Genomic DNA, 21,781 nt, shown 5'->3' with positions numbered 1-21,781 from the left:
ATGAATGACAAGAATGACAATGGGTGCTTTTTCCCCCAAGAATGACAATTGGGTGCTTTTTCCCCCAAGAATGACAATTGGGTGCTTTTTCCCCCAAGAATGACAATTGGGTGCTTTTTCCCCCAAGAATGACAATTGGGTGCTTTTTCCCCCAAGAATGACAATTGGGTGCTTTTTCCCCCAAGAATGACAATTGGGTGCTTTTTCCCCAAGAATGACAATTGGGTGCTTTTTCCCCAAGAATGACAATTGGGTGCTTTTTCCCCCAAGAATGACAATTGGGTGCTTTTTTTCCCCAAGAATGACAATTGGGTGCTTTTTCCCCAAGAATGACAATTGGGTGCTTTTTCCCCCAAGAATGACAATTGGGTGCTTTTTCCCCAAGAATGACAATTGGGTGCTTTTTCCCCCAAGAATGACAATTGGGTGCTTTTTCCCCCAAGAATGACAATTGGGTGCTTTTTCCCCCAAGAATGACAATTGGGTGCTTTTTCCCCAAGAATGACAATTGGGTGCTTTTTCCCCCAAGAATGACAATTGGGTGCTTTTTCCCCAAGAATGACAATTGGGTGCTTTTTCCCCAAGAATGACAATTGGGTGCTTTTTCCCCCAAGAATGACAATTGGGTGCTTTTTCCCCCCAAGAATGACAATTGGGTGCTTTTTCCCTTCCAAATGGTCAAAAAGCCATTTTGACAATTGGGTGCTTTTTCCCCAAGAATGACAATTGGGTGCTTTTTCCCCCAAGAATGACAATTGGGTGCTTTTTCCCCAAGAATGACAATTGGGTGCTTTTTCCCCCAAGAATGACAATTGGGTGCTTTTTCCCCCAAGAATGACAATTGGGTGCTTTTTCCCCAAGAATGACAATTGGGTGCTTTTTCCCCAAGAATGACAGGCACACTGCATGGCTGAAGTGATAGAAGATAAACACATTTATTTAACTAGGCAAGTCAGTTAAGAGCAAATTCTTATTTTACTATGAATGCCTACCCCGGGCAAACCCTCTCCTAACCCGGATGACGCTGGGCCAATTGTGCGCCGCCTTATGGGACTCCCGTTCACGGCCGGTTGTGATACAGCCCGGGATCGAACCAGGGTCTGTAGTGGTGCCTCTAGCATTGAGATGCTGTCCAACAGTCACTCTGTAATGACTTCCAAATGGTCAAAAAAAGCCATTTGATTTTGAGTTCGAAGTGAAATCCAACGTTGTGCTATTTATATTCATTGGCTTTGTCATAGCTCATTTGTTAACAATAAATATTGATTTCATTACTGGCTCAAAAATGTAATCTGCATAAATTACTAGTTTATTTAGTGGGGGATGGTGATTTCAGAACCAAAGTGGGGGGACAAAAAACAGGCTCTAATCTGATAGTGGTAGTTGGGGGAGGTAGATGTCTAGTCTCCATTATGGCTCTAATCTGATAGGGGTAGTGGGGGGGGGGGTAGACGTCTCCATTATGGCTCTAATCTGATAGTGGGGTGGTAGATGTCTAGTCTCCATTATGGCTCTATTCTGATAGTGGTAGTGGGGTGGTAGATGTCTCCATTATGGCTCTAATCTGATAGTGGTAGTGGGGGGTAGATGTCTAGTCTCCATTATGGCTCTAATCTGATAGTGGTAGTGGGGGGTAGATGTCTAGTCTCCATTATGGCTCTAATCTGATAGGGTAGTGGGGGGTAGATGTCTAGTCTCCATTATGGCTCTAATCTGATAGTGGTAGTGGGGGGTAGATGTCTAGTCTCCATTATGGCTCTAATCTGATAGTGGTAGTGGGGTGGTAGATGTCTAGTCTCCATTATGGCTCTATTCTGATAGTAGTAGTGGGGTGGTAGATGTCTCCATTATGGCTCTAATCTGATAGGGGTAGTGGGGGTAGATGTCTAGTCTCCATTGTGGCTCTAATCTTATAGTGGTAGTGGGGGTAGATGTCTAGTCTCCATTATGGCTCTAATCTGATAGTGGTAGTGGGGTGGTAGATGTCTAGTCTCCATTATGGCTCTAATCTGATAGTGGTAGTGGGGTGGTAGATGTCTAGTCTCCATTATGGCTCTAATCTGATAGTGGTAGTGGGGTGGTAGATGTCTAGTCTCCATTATGGCTCTAATCTGATAGGGGTAGTGGGGGGTAGATGTCTAGTCTCCATTGTGGCTCTAATCTTATAGTGGTAGTGGGGGGTAGATGTCTAGTCTCCATTATGGCTCTAATCTGATAGTGGTAGATGTCTAGGCTCCATTATGGCTCTAATCTGATAGTGGTAGTGGGGGGTAGATGTCTAGTCTCCATTATGGCTCTAATCTTATAGTGGTAGTGGGGGTAGATGTCTAGTCTCCATTATGGCTCTAATCTGATAGGGGTAGTGGGGGGTAGATGTCTAGTCTCCATTATGGCTCTAATCTGATAGTGGTAGTGGGGGGGGGGTAGATGTCTAGTCTCCATTATGGCTCTAATCTGATAGTGGTAGTGGGGGGTAGATGTCTAGTCTCCATTATGGCTCTAATCTGATAGTGGTAGATGTCTAGGCTCCATTATGGCTCTAATCTGATAGTGGTAGTGGGGGGGTAGATGTCTAGTCTCCATTATGGCTCTAATCTTATAGTGGTAGTGGGGGGGTAGATGTCTAGTCTCCATTGTGGCTCTAATCTTATAGTGGTAGTGGGGTGGTAGATGTCTAGTCTCCATTATGGCTCTATTCTGATAGTGGTAGTGGGGTGGTAGATGTCTCCCTTATGGCTCTAATCTGATAGTGGTAGTGGGGGGTAGATGTCTAGTCTCCATTATGGCTCTAATCTGATAGTGGTAGATGTCCAGTCTCCATTATGGCTCTAATCTGATAGTGGTAGTGGGGGGGTAGATGTCTAGTCTCCATTATGGCTCTAATCTGATAGTGGTAGTGGGGGGGTAGATGTCTAGTCTCCTTTATGGCTCTAATCTGATAGGGGTAGTGGGGGGTAGATGTCTAGTCTCCATTATGGCTCTAATCTGATAGGGGTAGTGGGGGTAGATGTCTAGTCTCCATTATGGCTCTAATCTGATAGGGGTAGTGGGGGGGGGTAGATGTCTAGTCTCCATTGTGGCTCTAATCTTATAGTGGTAGTGGGGGGTAGATGTCTAGTCTCCATTATGGCTCTAATCTGATAGTGGTAGTGGGGGGTAGATGTCTAGTCTCCATTATGACTCTAACCTGATAGTGGGGTGGTAGATGTCTAGTCTCCATTATGGCTCTAATCTGATAGTGGTAGTGGGGGGTAGATGTCTCCATTATGGCTCTAATCTGATAGTGGTAGTGGGGGGTAGATGTCTAGTCTCCATTATGGCTCTAATCTGATAGTGGGGTGGTAGATGTCTAGTCTCCATTATGGCTCTAATCTGATAGTGGTAGTGGGGGGGGTAGATGTCTCCTTATGGCTCTAATCTGATAGTGGTAGTAGGGGGTAGATGTCTAGTCTCCATTATGGCTCTAATCTGGTAGTGGGGGAGGGGGTAGATGTCTAGTCTCCTTTATGGCTCTAATCTGATAGTGGTAGTGGGGGGATAGATGTCTAGTCTCCATTATGGCTCTAATCTGATAGGGGTAGTGGGGGGTAGATGTCTAGTCTCCATTATGGCTCTAATCTGATAGGGGTAGTGGGGGGTAGATGTCTAGTCTCCATTGTGGCTCTAATTTTATAGTGGTAGTGGGGGGTAGATGTCTAGTCTCCATTATGGCTCTAATCTGATAGGGGTAGTGGGGGGTAGATGTCTAGTCTCCATTATGGCTCTAATCTGATAGTGGTAGTGGGGGGTAGATGTCTAGTCTCCATTATGGCTCTAATCTTATAGTGGTAGTGGGGGGTAGATGTCTAGTCTCCATTATGACTCTAATCTGATAGTGGTAGATGTCTAGTCTCCATTGTGGCTCTAATCTTATAGTGGTAGTGGGGGGGTAGATGTCTAGTCTCCATTATGGCTCTAATCTGATAGTGGTAGTGGGGGGGTAGATGTCTAGTCTCCATTATGACTCTAATCTGATAGTGGTAGTGGGGTGGTAGATGTCTAGTCTCCATTATGGCTCTAATCTGATAGTGGTAGTGGGGGGTAGATGTCACCATTATGGCTCTAATCTGATAGTGGTAGTGGGGAGGGTAGATGTCTAGTCTCCATTATGTCTCTAATCTGATAGTGGTAGTGGGGGGGGGGGTAGATGTCTAGTCTCCTTTATGGCTCTAATCTGATAGTGGTAGTGGGGGTAGATGTCTAGTCTCCATTATGGCTCTAATCTGATAGTGGTAGATGTCTAGTCTCCATTATGGCTCTAATCTGATAGTGGTAGTGGGGGGTAGATGTCTAGTCTCCTTTATGGCTCTAATCTGATAGTGGTAGTGGGGGGTAGATGTCTAGTCTCCTTTATGGCTCTAATCTGATAGTGGTAGTGGGGGTAGATGTCTAGTCTCCATTATGGCTCTAATCTGATAGTGGTAGTGGGGGGTAGATGTCTAGTCTCCTTTATGGCTCTAATCTGATAGTGGTAGTGGGGGGTAGATGTCTAGTCTCCATTATGGCTCTAATCTGATAGTGGTAGATGTCTAGTCTCCATTATGGCTCTAATCTGATAGTGGTAGTGGGGGGTAGATGTCTAGTCTCCATTATGGCTCTAATCTGATAGTGGTAACGGGGGTAGATGTCTAGTCTCCATTATGGCTCTAATCTGATAGTGGTAGTGGGGGGTAGATGTGTAGTCTCCTTTATGGCTCTAATCTGATAGTGGTAGTGGGGGGTAGATGTCTAGTCTCCATTATGGCTCTAATCTGATAGTGGTAGATGTCTAGTCTCCATTATGGCTCTAATCTGATAGTGGTAGTGGGGGGTAGATGTCTAGTCTCCATTATGGCTCTAATCTGATAGTGGTAGTGGGGGGTAGATGTCTAGTCTCCATTATGGCTCTAATCTGATAGTGGTAGATGTCTCCTTATGGCTCTAATCTGATAGTGGTAGATGTCTCCCTTATGGCTCTAATCTGATAGTGGTAGTGGGGGGTAGATGTCTCCATTATGGCTCTAATCTGATAGTGGTAGTGGGGGTAGATGTCTAGTCTCCATTATGGCTCTAATCTGATAGTGGGGTGGTAGATGTCTAGTCTCCATTATGGCTCTAATCTGATAGTGGTAGTGGGGGGGTAGATGTCTCCTTATGGCTCTAATCTGATAGTGGTAGTAGGGGGGTAGATGTCTAGTCTCCATTATGGCTCTAATCTGATAGTGGTAGATGTCTAGTCTCCTTTATGGCTCTAATCTGATAGTGGTAGTGGGGGGTAGATGTCTAGTCTCCATTATGGCTCTAATCTGATAGTGGTAGTGGGGGGTAGATGTCTAGTCTCCTTTATGGCTCTAATCTGATAGTGGTAGTGGGGGGTAGATGTCTAGTCTCCATTATGGCTCTAATCTGATAGTGGTAGATGTCTAGTCTCCATTATGGCTCTAATCTGATAGTGGTAGTGGGGGGTAGATGTCTAGTCTCCATTATGGCTCTAATCTGATAGTGGTAATGGGGGGTAGATGTCTAGTCTCCATTATGGCTCTAATCTGATAGTGGTAGTGGGGGGTAGATGTCTAGTCTCCTTTATGGCTCTAATCTGATAGTGGTAGTGGGGGGGGTAGATGTCTAGTCTCCATTATGGCTCTAATCTGATAGTGGTAGATGTCTAGTCTCCATTATGGCTCTAATCTGATAGTGGTAGTGGGGGGGTAGATGTCTAGTCTCCATTATGGCTCTAATCTGATAGTGGTAGTGGGGGGGGGTAGATGTCTAGTCTCCATTATGGCTCTAATCTGATAGTGGTAGATGTCTCCCTTATGGCTCTAATCTGATAGTGGTAGTGGGGTGGTAGATGTCCAGTCTCCATTATGGCTCTAATCTGATAGTGGTAGTGGGGGGGTAGATGTCTAGTCTCCTTTATTAACTTCCGGTTTCAACTGTATGTATGGTACCAGTCCATGTATCTAGATACGTATGGTACCAGTCCATGTATCTAGATACGTATGTTACCAGTCCATGTATCTAGATACGTATGTTACCAGTCCATGTATCTAGATACGTATGGTTCCTGTATGGTACCAGTCCATGTATCTAGATACGTATGGTTCCTGTATGGTACCAGTCCATATATCTAGATACGTATGGTTCCTGTATGGTACCAGTCCATGTATCTAGATACGTATGGTACCAGTCCATGTATCTAGATACGTATGGTTCCAGTATGGTACCAGTCCATGTGTCTAGATACGTATGGTACCGGTCCATGTGTCTAGATACGTATGGTACCGGTCCATGTGTCTAGATACGTATGGTTCCTGTATGGTACCAGTCCATGTATCTAGATACGTATGGTTCCTGTATGGTACCAGTCCATATATCTAGATACGTATGGTACCAGTCCATGTATCTAGATACGTATGGTTCCTGTATGGTACCAGTCCATATATCTAGATACGTATGGTACCAGTCCATGTATCTAGATACGTATGGTTCCTGTATGGTACCAGTCCATGTATCTAGATACGTATGGTACCAGTCCATGTATCTAGATACGTATGGTTCCTGTATGGTACCAGTCCATGTATCTAGATACGTATGGTACCAGTCCATATATCTAGATACGTATGGTTCCTGTATGGTACCAGTCCATGTGTCTAGATACGTATGGTTCCTGTATGGTACCAGTCCATGTATCTAGATACGTATGGTTCCTGTATGGTACCAGTCCATATATCTAGATACGTATGGTTCCTGTATGGTACCAGTCCATGTATCTAGATACGTATGGTTCCTGTATGGTACCAGTCCATATATCTAGATACGTATGGTACCAGTCCATGTATCTAGATACGTATGGTTCCTGTATGGTACCAGTCCATATATCTAGATACGTATGGTTCCTGTATGGTACCAGTCCATGTGTCTAGATACGTATGGTTCCTGTATGGTACCAGTCCATGTATCTAGATACGTATGGTTCCTGTGTGGTACCAGTCCATGTGTCTAGATACATATGGTTCCTGTATGGTACCAGTCCATGTATCTAGATATGTATGTTACCAGTCCATGTATCTAGATACGTATGGTACCGGTCCATGTGTCTAGATACGTATGGTTCCTGTATGGTACCAGTCCATGTGTCTAGATACGTATGGTTCCTGTATGGTACCAGTCCATATATCTAGATACGTATGGTACCAGTCCATGTGTCTAGATACGTATGGTTCCTGTATGGTACCAGTCCATGTATCTAGATACGTATGGTACCAGTCCATATATCTAGATACGTATGGTTCCTGTATGGTACCAGTCCATGTATCTAGATACGTATGGTTCCTGTATGGTACCAGTCCATGTATCTAGATACGTATGGTTCCTGTATGGTACCAGTCCATGTGTCTAGATACGTATGGTTCCTGTGTGGTACCAGTCCATGTATCTAGATACGTATGGTTCCTGTATGGTACCAGTCCATATGTCTAGATACGTATGGTTCCTGTATGGTACCAGTCCATGTATCTAGATACGTATGGTTCCTGTATGGTACCAGTCCATGTTTCTAGATACGTATGGTTCCTGTATGGTACCAGTCCATGTGTCTAGATACGTATGGTTCCTGTATGGTACCAGTCCATGTGTCTAGATACATATGGTTCCTGTATGGTACCAGTCCATGTATCTAGATATGTATGTTACCAGTCCATGTATCTAGATACGTATGGTACCGGTCCATGTGTCTAGATACGTATGGTTCCTGTGTGGTACCAGTCCATGTATCTAGATACGTATGGTACCGGTCCATGTGTCTAGATACGTATGGTTCCTGTATGGTACCAGTCCATGTATCTAGATACGTATGGTACCGGTCCATGTATCTAGATACGTATGGTTCCTGTATGGTACCAGTCCATGTATCTAGATACGTATGGTTCCTGTGTGGTACCAGTCCATGTATCTAGATACGTATGGTACCAGTCCATGTATCTAGATACGTATGGTTCCTGTATGGTACCAGTCCATGTATCTAGATACGTATGGTTCCTGTATGGTACCAGTCCATGTGTCTAGATACATATGGTTCCTGTATGGTACCAGTCCATGTATCTAGATACGTATGTTACCAGTCCATGTATCTAGATACGTATGGTTCCTGTATGGTACCAGTCCATGTATCTAGATACGTATGGTACCAGTCCATGTATCTAGATACGTATGGTTCCTGTGTGGTACCAGTCCATGTATCTAGATACGTATGGTTCCTGTGTGGTACCAGTCCATGTATCTAGATACGTATGGTTCCTGTATGGTACCAGTCCATGTGTCTAGATACGTATGGTTCCTGTATGGTACCAGTCCATGTGTCTAGATACGTATTGAATAATCTTGAAAGGGAAAAAAGCAGATCCCTAACACACACACGATTCATTATCATTGTGTAGCAGAATTGTCATTGATAGAAATATGTTTGTTTGTTTGTTCTGTAGAAGTCCAGACAGTCGGCCTATGAGAACGAGGAGGATCTCTCTGTGAAGTACAACAACAACTCTGGTATGTCATCAGCACTATGGTTTAAATAGACCATTAATATACTCCTGCCGAGTGCTCAAACAAATGTATTAACTCTTTATTATAAGACTAAAATGTGAACTGTGTTTTTCAATGTGGCTAAAGCATGCTCTAGTGGAGGCTGCAAGGTAATAACATAGTAAAGCTCGGATCCCAACCCTGTTCCTGGAGAGCTACCCTCCTATAGGTTAACTCCAACCCTGTTCCTGGAGAGCTACCCTCCTATAGGTTAACTCCAACCCTGTTCCTGGAGAGCTACCCTCCTATAGGTTAACTCCAACCCTGTTCCTGGAGAGCTACCCTCCTGTAGGTTTTAACTCCAACCCTGTTCCTGGAGTGCTACCCTCCTGTAGGTTTTAACTCCAACCCTGTTCCTGGAGAGCTACCCTCCTGCCCCTGGAGGGTAGCTCTCCAGGGGCAGGGTTGGAGAGACCGCTGACTTCGATAGTTATATAGTACTATAGTTTAGGATTTTAATACTGGCATTAGAAAATGTCCATACACATGGATGACATAACAGCTTTGTTTACCCTGGCAACACTGACATGGCAACACTGACATGGCAACACTGTTTACAATGCAATGCTGGCTGATTGGCTGGCTAACTGACTGACCGTCTCACTTGCTGACTGACTGACTGGTGGACTGACTGGCTGACTGACTGATCGGATGTCTATCTTCCTGTCTTTAGGTTCAGGAGCCAGCTCCCCACCGACCTCTCCCTCCTCCCCCACCCCTCCTCACACTACAGGTAGGTACCAACCATATTACCATGAAGATGTTACTAAAAAGTTGCATTAATCAGCCTGTTATATTAAACAGTGTTTTCCACTAGCGCCGTCTGGCGGCTAATCAGCCTGTTATGTTAAACAGTGTTTTCCACTAGCGCCGTCTGGCGGCTAATCAGCCTGTTATATTAAACAGTGTTTCCCACTAGCGCCGTCTGGCGGCTAATCAGCCTGTTATATTAAACAGTGTTTCCCACTAGCGCCGTCTGGCGGCTAATCAGCCTGTTATATTAAACAGTGTTTTCCACTAGCGCCGTCTAGCGGCTAATCAGCCTGTTATATTAAACAGTGTTTTCCACTAGCGCCGTCTAGCGGCTAATCAGCCTGTTATAGTAAACAGTGTTTTCCACTAGCGCCGTCTAGCGGCTAATCAGCCTGTTATATTAAACAGTGTTTTCCACTAGCGCCGTCTGGCGGCTAATCAGCCTGTTATATTAAACAGTGTTTTCCACTAGCGCCGTCTGGCGGCTAATCAGCCTGTTATATTAAACAGTGTTTTCCACTAGCGCCGTCTGGCGGCTAATCAGCCTGTTCTAGTAAACAGTGTTTTCCACTAGCGCCGTCTGGCGGCTAATCGACCTGTTACGCACTCATTTTCAGTCGGATACGTTTTCCACTTCGTATTAACTAGGCTACTTTTCATTTAAAGGTTTTCTGTTTACTTGTCCGTCGAGCCTTCTCCCACTAGAACGAACGTCTTCTAGCGATTTGATAGGACAAGCTTCTCCCACTAGAACGAACGTCTTCTAGCGATTTGATAGGACAAGCTTCTCCCACTAGAACGAACGTCTTCTAGCGATTTGATAGGACAAGCTTCTCCCACTAGAACGAACGTCTTCTAGCGATTTGATAGGACAAGCTTCTCCCACTAGAACGAACGTCTTCTAGCGATTTGATAGGACAAGCTTCTCCCACTAGAATGAACGTCTTCTAGCGATTTGATAGGACAAGCTTCTCCCACTAGAACGAACGTCTTCTAGCGATTTGATAAGACAAGCTTCTCCCACTTTGAGACAAGCTTCTCCCACTAGAACGAACGTCTTCTAGCGATTTGATAGGACAAGCTTCTCCCACTAGAACGAACGTCTTCTAGCGATTTGATAGGACAAGCTTCTCCCACTAGAACGAACGTCTTCTAGCGATTTGATAGGACAAGCGCCTGTCAGTCACAAAGCCATGACAGGGAAAAGCAGCAGAGAGGAAAAGCCAAAGCAAGAGGTTTCACTCTCACCAAAATCTGTCCGATGCGTTTCTAGGAGCTTATTGTAGGCTATTTACTGGGTTTTAATTGACAACTAAAACAGCAAGTGTTGAGTAGTTTTATAAAAAGGTGTTGTATTTACTGACTAAAGTCGATCTACTATAAATCCGTTTGCCATTCAGAAATCATTCCAACGTGAATCATACAGTGGATCATACAGTGAATCATACAGTGGATCATACAGTGGGTGAATCACAGTGGATCATACAGTGGATCATACAGTGGATCATACAGTGGATCATACAGTGGGTCATACAGTGGATCATACAGTGGATCATACAGTGGATCATACAGTGAATCATACAGTGGATCATACAGTGGGTGAATCATAGTGGATCATATAGTGGATCATACAGTGGGTGAATCATAGTGGATCATACAGTGGATCATACAGTGGGTGAATCATAGTGGATCATACAGTGGATCATACAGTGGATCATACAGTGGATGGATCATACAGTGGATCATACAGTGGATCATACAGTGGGTGGATCATAGTGGATCATACAGTGGGTGGATCATACAGTGGGTGAATCATACAGTGAATCATACAGTGGGTGAATCATACAGTGGGTGGATCATACAGTGGGTGAATCATACAGTGGGTGAATCAGACAGTGAATCATACAGTGGGTGAATCATACAGTGGGTGGATCATACAGTGGGTGAATCATACAGTGGGTGAATCATACAGTGGGTGAATCATACAGTGGGTGGATCATACAGTGGGTGGATCATACAGTGAATCATACAGTGGGTGAATCATACAGTGGATCATACAGTGGGTGGATCATACAGTGGATCATACAGTGGATCATACAGTGCCTTCACAAAGTATTCACACCCCTTTGACATTTTCCTTGTTGTTGTTACCAAGTGGGGTTCAAATGGTTGACAAAAATGACAATCCATCTACACAAAGTACTCTGTCAAAGTAGAAGAAGAATTACAATTTTTGTATATAAAAAAAAAATATATATATATTTTTAATTAAAATAAAACACTAATATCTTGATTTAAATGATAAGTATTCAACCTCCGAAGTCAATTCATGTTAGAATCACCTTCGGCAGCCATGACAGTTGTGAGTCGTTCTGGGCAAGTCTCAGAGCTTTGCACAGTTGGATTGTACAAGATTAGCATTTTTTTATTCTTCAAGCTCTGTCAAATTGGTTGTTAATCATTGCTAGACAGCTTCCAATTGGCTTATTCATCCCCCCTGTAACTATTCCCCAGGTTGTTGCTGTAAATGAGAATGTGTTCTCAGTCAACTTACCTGGTAAAATCAGGTTTTCAAGACAATTTCAGTCAAAACTGTAACTAAGCCTCTCAGGAACATTCTATTTTGTTTCGGTAAGCAACTCCAGTGTAGAGTTGGCTGTGTGTTTTAGGTTATTGTCGTGCTGAAAGGTGAATTCATCTCCCAGTGTCTGGTGGAAAGCAGACTGAACCAGCTTGTCCTCTAGGATTTTTACTGTGCTTAGCTCCATTCCCTTTATTTTTATTTTAAAAAACTCCCCAGTTCTTAACGATGACCAGCATACCCATAACATGATGCAGCCATGCTTGAAAATATGAAGTGGTACTCAGTGATGTGTTTTTTTGGATTTGCCCCAAACATAATGATTTGTATTCAGGACATAAAGGACATTTCTTTGCCAAATGTTTTGCTGTTTTACTTTAGTGCCTTATTGCAAACAGGAAGCATGTTTCAGAATGTTTTTATTCTGTAAAGGCTTCCTTCTATTCCCTCCGTCATTTATATTATTATTGTGGAGTGACTACAATGTTGTTGATCCATCCTCAGTTTTCTCCTGTCACGGCCATTAAACTCTGTAACCGTTTTAAAGTCACCATTGGCCTCATGGTGAAATCCCTGAGTGGTTTCCTTCCTCTCCGGCAACTGAGTTAGGAAGAACGCCTGTATCTTTGTAGTGACTGGGTGTATTGATACACCATCCATCGTGTAATTTATAACTTCTATGGTAGATACCAGACCCTCAGGTTCATAGACTATAACTCTATGGTAGATACCAGACCCTCAGGTTCACACAGACTATAACTCTATGGTAAATACCAGACCCTCAGGTTCATAGACTATAACTCTATGGTAGATACCAGACCCTCAGGTTCATAGACTATAACTCTATGGTAGATACCAGACCCTCAGGTTCAGACTAACTCTATGGTAGATACCAGACCCTCAGGTTCAGACTATAACTCTATGGTAGATACCAGACCCCCAGGTTCAGACTATAACTCTATGGTAGATACCAGACCCTCAGGTTCAGACTATAACTCTATGGTAGATACCAGACCCCCAGGTTCAGACTATAACTCTATGGTAGATACCAGACCCTCAGGTTCAGACTATAACTCTATGGTAGATACCAGACCCTCAGGTTCATAGACTATAACTCTATGGTAGATACCAGACCCTCAGGTTCAGACTATAACTCTATGGTAAATACCAGACCCTCAGGTTCAGACTATAACTCTATGGTAAATACCAGACCCTCAGGTTCAGACTATAACTCTATGGTAGATACCAAACCCTCAGGTTCAGACTATAACTCTATGGTAGATACCAGACCCCCAGGTTCAGACAGACTATAACTCTATGGTAGATACCAGACCCTCAGGTTCAGACTATAACTCTATGGTAGATACCAGACCCTCAGGTTCAGACTATAACTCTATGGTAAATACCAGACCCTCAGGTTCAGACTAACTCTATGGTAGATACCAGACCCTCAGGTTCAGACTATAACTCTATGGTAAATACCAGACCCTCAGGTTCAGACTAACTCTATGGTAGATACCAGACCCTCAGGTTCATAGACTATAACTCTATGGTAGATACCAGACCCTCAGGTTCAGACAGACTATAACTCTATGGTAGATACCAGACCCTCAGGTTCAGACAGACTATAACTCTATGGTAGATACCAGACCCTCAGGTTCAGACTATAACTCTATGGTAGATACCAGACCCTCAGGTTCAGACTATAACTCTATGGTAAATACCAGACCCTCAGGTTCATAGACTATAACTCTATGGTAGATACCAGACCCTCAGGTTCAGACTATAACTCTATGGTAGATACCAGACCCTCAGGTTCATAGACTATAACTCTATGGTAGATACCAGACCCTCAGGTTCATAGACTATAACTCTATGGTAGATACCAGACCCTCAGGTTCAGACTATAACTCTATGGTAGATACCAGACCCTCAGGTTCATAGACTATAACTCTATGGTAGATACCAGACCCTCAGGTTCAGACTATAACTCTATGGTAGATACCAGACCCTCAGGTTCATAGACTATAACTCTATGGTAGATACCAGACCCTCAAGTTCATAGACTATAACTCTATGGTAGATACCAGACCCTCAGGTTCATAGACTATAACTCTATGGTAGATACCAGACCCTCAGGTTCAGACTATAACTCTATGGTAGATACCAGACCCTCAGGTTCATAGACTATAACTCTATGGTAGATACCAGACCCTCAGGTTCATAGACTATAACTCTATGGTAGATACCAGACCCTCAGGTTCATAGACTATAACTCTATGGTAGATACCAGACCCTCAGGTTGAGATTATAACTATATGGTAGATACCAGACCCTCAGGTTCATAGACTATAACTCTATGGTAGATACCAGACCCTCAGGTTCAGACTATAACTCTATGGTAGATACCAGACCCTCAGGTTCAGACTATAACTCTATGGTAGATACCAGACCCTCAGGTTCAGACTATAACTCTATGGTAGATACCAGACCCTCAGGTTCATAGACTATAACTCTATGGTAGATACCAGACCCTCAGGTTCAGACTATAACTCTATGGTAGATACCAGACCCTCAGGTTCAGACTATAACTCTATGGTAGATACCAGACCCTCAGGTTCATAGACTATAACTCTATGGTAGATACCAGACCCCCAGGTTCATAGACTATAACTCTATGGTAGATACCAGACCCTCAGGTTCATAGACTATAACTCTATGGTAGATACCAGACCCTCAGGTTCATAGACTATAACTCTATGGTAGATACCAGACCCTCAGGTTCAGACTATAACTCTATGGTAGATACCAGACCCCCAGGTTCAGACTATAACTCTATGGTAAATACCAGACCCCCAGGTTCAGACTATAACTCTATGGTAGATACCAGACCCCCAGGTTCAGACTATAACTCTATGGTAAATACCAGACCCCCAGGTTCAGACTATAACTCTATGGTAGATACCAGACCCTCAGGTTCACTCAGGCTATAACTCTGGCAGTTTTGAAATCAATCAGCACCCTGCCCATTGATACTCATTTAAGTAATAGTTCCTCCACAGTGATGTGCATGAGGTCTATATTGTGTTTGTTACCATGTCTTAGCACTGTTTTCCGTATGGTGGGGCTCCCCCTTGTGGTAAAACAGAGGCATTATAATAGATCGTCCATAGTATTAGCTTAGATTAAGCACTGGTACAGAGGTTTAGATAGAGGCCGGCCGTTTTGAGACTTTAAAAATATATATATATGATTTCATGCGGTCTTGAGTTCTATCAAAAAGTATGATCATGTTATTGCCTGTGATTTATAAGGAAGATTGTATTTGTATGCATGCATATTGGTATATATATATATATATAACAACCATACTGTATATTAGACTAGTGGTAGATACTAGTGAGACTATTTTAGTTTTTAGCTGGTGATCCTGACTGGTTACTTGAATTTTTAAAATGTTTAATTTTATGATGTCCTTATGATATGAGGACAACATCATCATAAAATTAAACATATTAAAAATTCAAGATGGACCATCTGAGTAGTTATTCTGATCATACTTCAATGTGTTTTTCCTTTCTTGTTTATACATACTTTCCCATTCATTTTCCACTCAGCTAATCAGTAATCACACCATACTGTAAATAATGAACATTTTAGTTTTGATTTAACAGTAGTGTTGATTGTACTCCTCAAGGTACCCGTTGACCAATAACAGTGATTAATCTGCCTCTCTTTTCCTCCCCTTTTTTGCTGTCTGTCTGCCAAGTAGAGCATGCACCATTTTGAACATGTGTGGGGTAAAGTAATTCAATAATGATTCCTATATGTGTTTTTTAAAGCTGTAGTCGACCCTGAAACACTACACTACAGTACTCTGTACATTTACATTTTACATTTTACATTTAAGTCATTTAGCAGACGCTCTTATCCAGAGCGACTTACAAATTGGTGCTTTCACCTTATGACATCCAGTGGAACAGCCACTTTACAATAGTGCATCTAGGTCTTTTAAGGGGGGGGGAGAAGGATTACTTTATCCTATCCTAGGTATTCCTTAAAGAGGTGGGGTTTCAGGTGTCTCCGGAAGGTGGTGATTGTTAGGCTTGTCTCCATAGTAGAAGTATGTAATGATACTGCTCAGAGCAAACCAGATGCAACTAATACTAAATGGAGAAACACACATTGTTTTTGCAGGATCCACATATCTTAATTATAGACATATTTTAGAGCTTTTATACTATAGAATCTAGAACCTATTCTAGATGACAATCTTAACAGAGTAAATTACAAAATCCAATTCGATTTATATCAGTTTTATAATAGTGAGATGTCCGTTTTGGAACTGGCGCGGGTTGTCGTCCGTTTGAAAATGGCGCGGGGTTGTCGTCCGTTTGAAAATAGCGCGGGGTTGTCGTCCGTTTGAAAATGGGGCGGGGTTGTCGTCCGTTTGAAAATGGGGCGGGGTTGTCGTCGGTTTGAAAATGGCGCTGGGTGTCGTCCGTTTGAAAATGGCGCGGGGTGTCGTCCGTTTGAAAATGGCGCTGGGTGTCGTCCGTTTGAAAATGGCGCGGGGTGTCGTCCGTTTGAAAATGGCGCGGGGTGTCGTCCGTTTGAAAATGGCGCTGGGTGTCGTCCGTTTGAAAATGGCGCGGGGTGTCGTCGGTTTGAAAATGGCGCGGGGTTGTCGTCCGTTTGAAAATGGCGCGGGGTTGTCGTCCGTTTGAAAATGGCGCGGGGTTGTCGTCCGTTTGAAAATGGCGCGGGGTTATCGTCCGTTTGAAAATGGCGCGGGGTTGTCGTCCGTTTGAAAATGGCGCGGGGTTGTCGTCCGTTTGAAAATGGCGCGGGGTGTCGTCCGTTTGAAAATGGCGCGGGGTGTCGTCCGTTTGAAAATGGCGCTGGGTGTCGTCCGTTTGAAAATGGCGCTGGGTGTCGTCCGTTTGAAAATGGCGCTGGGTGTCGTCCGTTTGAAAATGGCGCTGGGTGTCGTCCGTTTGAAAATGGCGCTGGGTGTCGTCCGTTTGAAAATGGCGCTGGGTGTCGTCCGTTTGAAAATGGCGCGGGGTGTCGTCCGTTTGAAAATGGCGCGGGGTGTCGTCGGTTTGAAAATGGCGCGGGGTGTCGTCGATTTGAAAATGGCGCGGGGTTGTCGTCCGTTTGAAAATGGCGCGGGGTTGTCGTCCGTTTGAAAATGGCGCGGGGTTGTCGTCCGTTTGAAAATGGCGCGGGGTTGTCGTCCGTTTGAAAATGGCGCGGGGTTGTCGTCCGTTTGAAAATGGCGCGGGGTTGTCGTCCGTTTGAAAATGGCGCGGGGTTGTCGTCCGTTTGAAAATGGCGCGGGGTTATCGTCCGTTTGAAAATGGCGCGGGGTTGTCGTCCGTTTGAAAATGGCGCGGGGTTGTCGTCCGTTTGAAAATGGCGCGGGGTGTCGTCCGTTTGAAAATGGCGCGGGGTTGTCGTCCATTAAAGAAGTTGAAACACCTCACCATTTTCAAACACCAACCTTCAGATTTCTGCTCACTAAAACATCAAATATTGGTAGTTACAATTTAATTAAAGATCTATATTTAATCTCCTGCATTGATTTGCCTTTGCTTGCTTGGTAAAAGGGTGTCTGCAACTTTAAAAGGTCACAATCTGCAATGATCAAAACATTAACGTTTATTCCTTTTTTGGGGGGGATATTTATTTTCACCATTGTCATTGATATTGTCTACCTCCCAACAAATTGTTTTGCTCAGAAGCCTTTGCAGACTCAAACACTGCTTGAAGCTCAAGTGTAACATTGTAGATTGTGATCCCTGTGGTGGTGGTTTAATTGATGACATTGGAAACACTGTTACAGAAAACATTTATATTGCTGTATTCTTATACATCAGACTACCACTCAATGTTTTAACCGTTGATTTCTTGTTGATGCAGGAGTTGCACCACCTCCTCCTCCTCCTCCTCTACCTCCTCCAAGTGATAACCCTGGCCAGTCCCACGCCCCTCCGCATCCTCCTCTCCCTGGGCCAGGTCCTCCTCCTGCCAACGGTGTGGGGCGTGGTGCCCTCCTCAGCTCCATCACGTCATTCAGTATAGGCAAACTGAAGAAAGCAGTGACCATCGACCGCAGCATCCAACACTCTGAAGAGGACCGCTCTTCCTTCTCGTCCTGACCCTGTGGTCCCAGTCACCCCTAAAGGTTACCTGTCATCCTGACCCTGTGGTCCCAGTCACCCCTAAAGGTTACCTGTCGTCCTGACCCTGTGGCCCCAGTCACCCCTAAAGGTTACCTGTCGTCCTGACCCTGTGGTCCCAGTCACCCCTAAAGGTTACCTGTCGTCCTGACCCTGTGGCCCCAGTCACCCCTAAAGGTTACCTGTCGTCCTGACCCTGTGGTCCCAGTCACCCCTAAAGGTTACCTGTCGTCCTGACCCTGTGGCCCCAGTCACCCCTAAAGGTTACCTGTCGTCCTGACCCTGTGGCCCCAGTCACCCCTAAAGGTTACCTGTCGTCCTGACCCTGTGGTCCCAGTCACCCCTAAAGGTTACCTGTCGTCCTGCTCAATCATATTTTTGCTCTTTGTTTTTTTTTGCTTCTAAATTTAGTTCCCGTCCGATGAGTTGACCCCCAGCCCCGCCCCTTAAGGTTTGAGGTAGGGGACGGGGCATCAACTCCTTTCCAATATGGCCGCCTCGTTGGTTCTCCCTTTAGCACAAAAATGACTGGTCAGTGGACTGTACAGGTGGCTTAAAGATGAGGTGGCATCAGCCTGGTGTCTATCTGGAAGACTGCAGTGAATGACTTTATGATTTCAGTGGAACGTCTTTCTTCTTATTTACATCGAAGTGACTTGAATGAAACGTACAAAAGCAACTGTGAGGGAAGTGATTCAGAAAGCAAACACATGAACCACAGGTGTTTTAGAGGGACTGGGACTCTGACCTGACATCCAACAGCCATGTCATCACAGTGAAACGACTATGAAAGAACTGTCTGGGACTCTGACCTGACATCCACCAACCAACAGCATGTCATCACAGTGAGACGACTATGAAAGAACTGTCTGTGTCATCACAGTGAGACGACTATGAAAGAACTGTCTGTGTCATCACAGTGAGACGACTATGAAAGAACTGTCTGTGTCATCACAGTGAGACGACCATGAAAGAACTGTCTGTGTCATCACAGTGAGACGACTATGAAAGAACTGTCTGTGTCATCACAGTGAGACGACTATGAAAGAACTGTCTGTGTCATCACAGTGAGACGACTATGAAAGAACTGTCTGTGTCATCACAGTGAGACGACTATGAAAGAACTGTCTGTGTCATCACAGTGAGACGACTATGAAAGAACTGTCTGTGTCATCACAGTGAGACGACTATGAAAGAACTGTCTGTGTCATCACAGTGAGACGACTATGAAAGAACTGTCTGTGTCATCACAGTGAGACGACTATGAAAGAACTGTCTGTGTCATCACAGTGAGACGACTATGAAAGAACTGTCTGTGTCATCACAGTGAGACGACTATGAAAGAACTGTCTGTGTCATCACAGTGAGACGACTATGAAAGAACTGTCTGTGTCATCACAGTGAGACGACTATGAAAGAACTGTCTGTGTCATCACGGTGAGACGACTATGAAAGAACTGTCGGTCTGTTATGTTTATTGTATCTATTTTTTTTTAGCTTTTTGTTTTCTTGGAAAGAATGGAAGGAGATGTGATGCTGTTGGACTGTCTGTGTTGCTTATATCTATGTGCCACATTCATCTCTGTGCCTGCGTCAATATATGGCCTTGTGTCCCAAATGGCATCCAATTTCCTATATAGTGCACTACTTTAGTAGTAGTCTGCTATATAGGGGATAGGGTGCCGTTTTTCAAATGCACAAATAGATACAAAAAAAATCAATGGACGCTGCAAGGATTAAAACCTCAGTTTACCCATGGCCGCTTGTTTAGTAAACGAGAACCACCAGAAATCTGTCATCATTCAGTATGCAAAATAATTAACCCAAATGGTGACATGCTGTACTTACTGGTATTAATCAGTAACAGTATACAAATTAAGATTCAAATACCTTTTTTTAAAAGATTGTTTTGCTTTTTCCTCTGCAAAATAGCAGTGTAAAGATGTTGAAGGACCGACTATTTCTCTGCTGCACTTGACCGAGGGGGAGGGCTTTTCTCTACGATCCAGGATTGACACACAACTGTGAGCGGTTTACTGGGAGAATGTATCTAAAAATCGATTCTGGTGTTTACAAGAAATTAATCCTAATCCTGAAATGAGTTAACTAGCTAATCTGTTATTGATCATCATAATCTGTACCTCTGTTACATCCAACCACTGTCAGAGGAACTGAAGGAACAGTACATCCTCAATCTGTCTGAAAAGCAAAGTTACAATCTGCATAACTGTCTGAAATGCTTTGTCTTGTCAACATTACAAGATTAACCTGTTTTGTAGATTGATACATTGGTACATTCAGGACAATGACTAATTGGCTGCATTTGCACAGGTAGCCCAATTCTTATCTTTTGCCAATAATTGGTATTTTGGCCAATCAGATCATATCCTTTGCCAATAATTGGTATTTTGGCCAATCAGATCATATCCTTTGCCAATAATTGGTATTTTGGCCAATCAGATCATATCCTTTGCCAATAATTGGGCAACAGATAAGAACTGGGCTGCCCAGTGTAAACGCAACCATCGAGTTTCATTATCTCTGCTTATTGTTACCTTCTTTTTACATCACTAACAGAGTGTTGTGTCCTTGTATGTAACAATACCCAGAATACATTTCCCCACATTATGTAATTTTATCCAATCTCTCACCTCTCTCTCTCTCTTTTCCAGTTCAGGGGGTCGTCTAAGTGAGGCTTCAGTATGACATTGTGTTTCTTTGGCAGCCGTTTCTCCAATAAGAATGCTCCATGCTGCATAGTTTATGTAATTAATAATGCTGTTAGTTTATAATTAAGTTTTTCTATCATCGCTGCCTGCCAACCTTTCTGATTTGCACTGCTGAGTATGGAGTTTTCAAGTAAATACTATACCACCTTTTGGCAGTATGAATTAACAACTCGGTGACAGGAAAACAAAAATATTTTATGATTGAAGATGACTGCACTTTAAGATGAAGTTACTAACATTTTCCAAACCCTTTTTTGGGTTGGGGTGGTGGGGGTTGTATGAAACCATATATTGTCCGTCTGCTGCATTAAAACATTAAAATTCATAACTGTTTGGGGTTTGTATGTTTGACCCTGCACAGCTGTGTCGGAAAAAAAGAAAAAAACAATGTTATCTACATTGCCGTATTATACTTATTTTATTAAAATCATGGACTGAAATGTGTGGTTTGTTGAACTCGTTGCTCTGTGTGTTTTTATTTTAGTGGATATAAAATGTATCGTACTGTCCGTAAAGTAACTTGACACCCCACCGGTCACGATCCCTAACTACAAACACGTCACAGGACCTACGTCGCCTAGCAACCCCAACAAAAAAGGATTAAAAATATATATATATATATTTCACCTTTATTTAACCAGGTAGGCAAGTTGAGAACAAGTTCTCATTTACAATTGCGACCTGGCCAAGATAAAGCAAAGCAGTTCGACACATACAACGACACAGAGTTACACATGGAGTAAAACAAACATACAGTCAATAATACAGTATAAACAAGTCTATATACAATGTGAGCAAATGAGGTGAGAAGGGAGGTAAAGGCAAAAAAGGCCATGGTGGCAAAGTAAATACAATATAGCAAGTATCTATGTAAGATTGGACTTACATAGATAAATAAATGTTCAAAAAAAAAAGTTTTTAAACACTGTTTG

The 21,781-nt window shown here is 43.4% G+C and overlaps 1 protein-coding gene across 2 annotated transcripts in view; it reads left to right on the top strand.

The window, feature by feature from the left end:
- The window catches only part of pxk (PX domain containing serine/threonine kinase), a 96,839-nt gene extending 75,550 nt beyond the window's left edge, over window positions 1-21,289 (top strand). Inside the window, exons 15-18 of one of the 2 annotated variants that reach the window (XM_065004606.1) lie at window positions 8,502-8,565; window positions 9,275-9,334; window positions 15,708-15,735; window positions 17,861-17,949. In XM_065004606.1, coding sequence (XP_064860678.1) covers window positions 8,502-8,565; window positions 9,275-9,334; window positions 15,708-15,724 — 141 coding nt within the window. In that variant the 3' untranslated portion in view covers window positions 15,725-15,735; window positions 17,861-17,949. Of the gene's footprint in view, window positions 1-8,501; window positions 8,566-9,274; window positions 9,335-15,707; window positions 15,736-17,860 lie in introns of both variants that reach the window. The other variant, XM_065004605.1, reaches the window with a different exon arrangement.
- Window positions 21,290-21,781: the final 492 nt, after the last annotated feature.

This window comes from Oncorhynchus nerka, linkage group LG2 (genome assembly GCF_034236695.1).
Source record: "Oncorhynchus nerka isolate Pitt River linkage group LG2, Oner_Uvic_2.0, whole genome shotgun sequence".
Taxonomy (NCBI): Eukaryota; Metazoa; Chordata; class Actinopteri; order Salmoniformes; family Salmonidae; genus Oncorhynchus; species Oncorhynchus nerka.
Note: the sequence above shows the minus strand (reverse complement) of the source record. Positions and strands in the feature narration are given on the sequence as shown.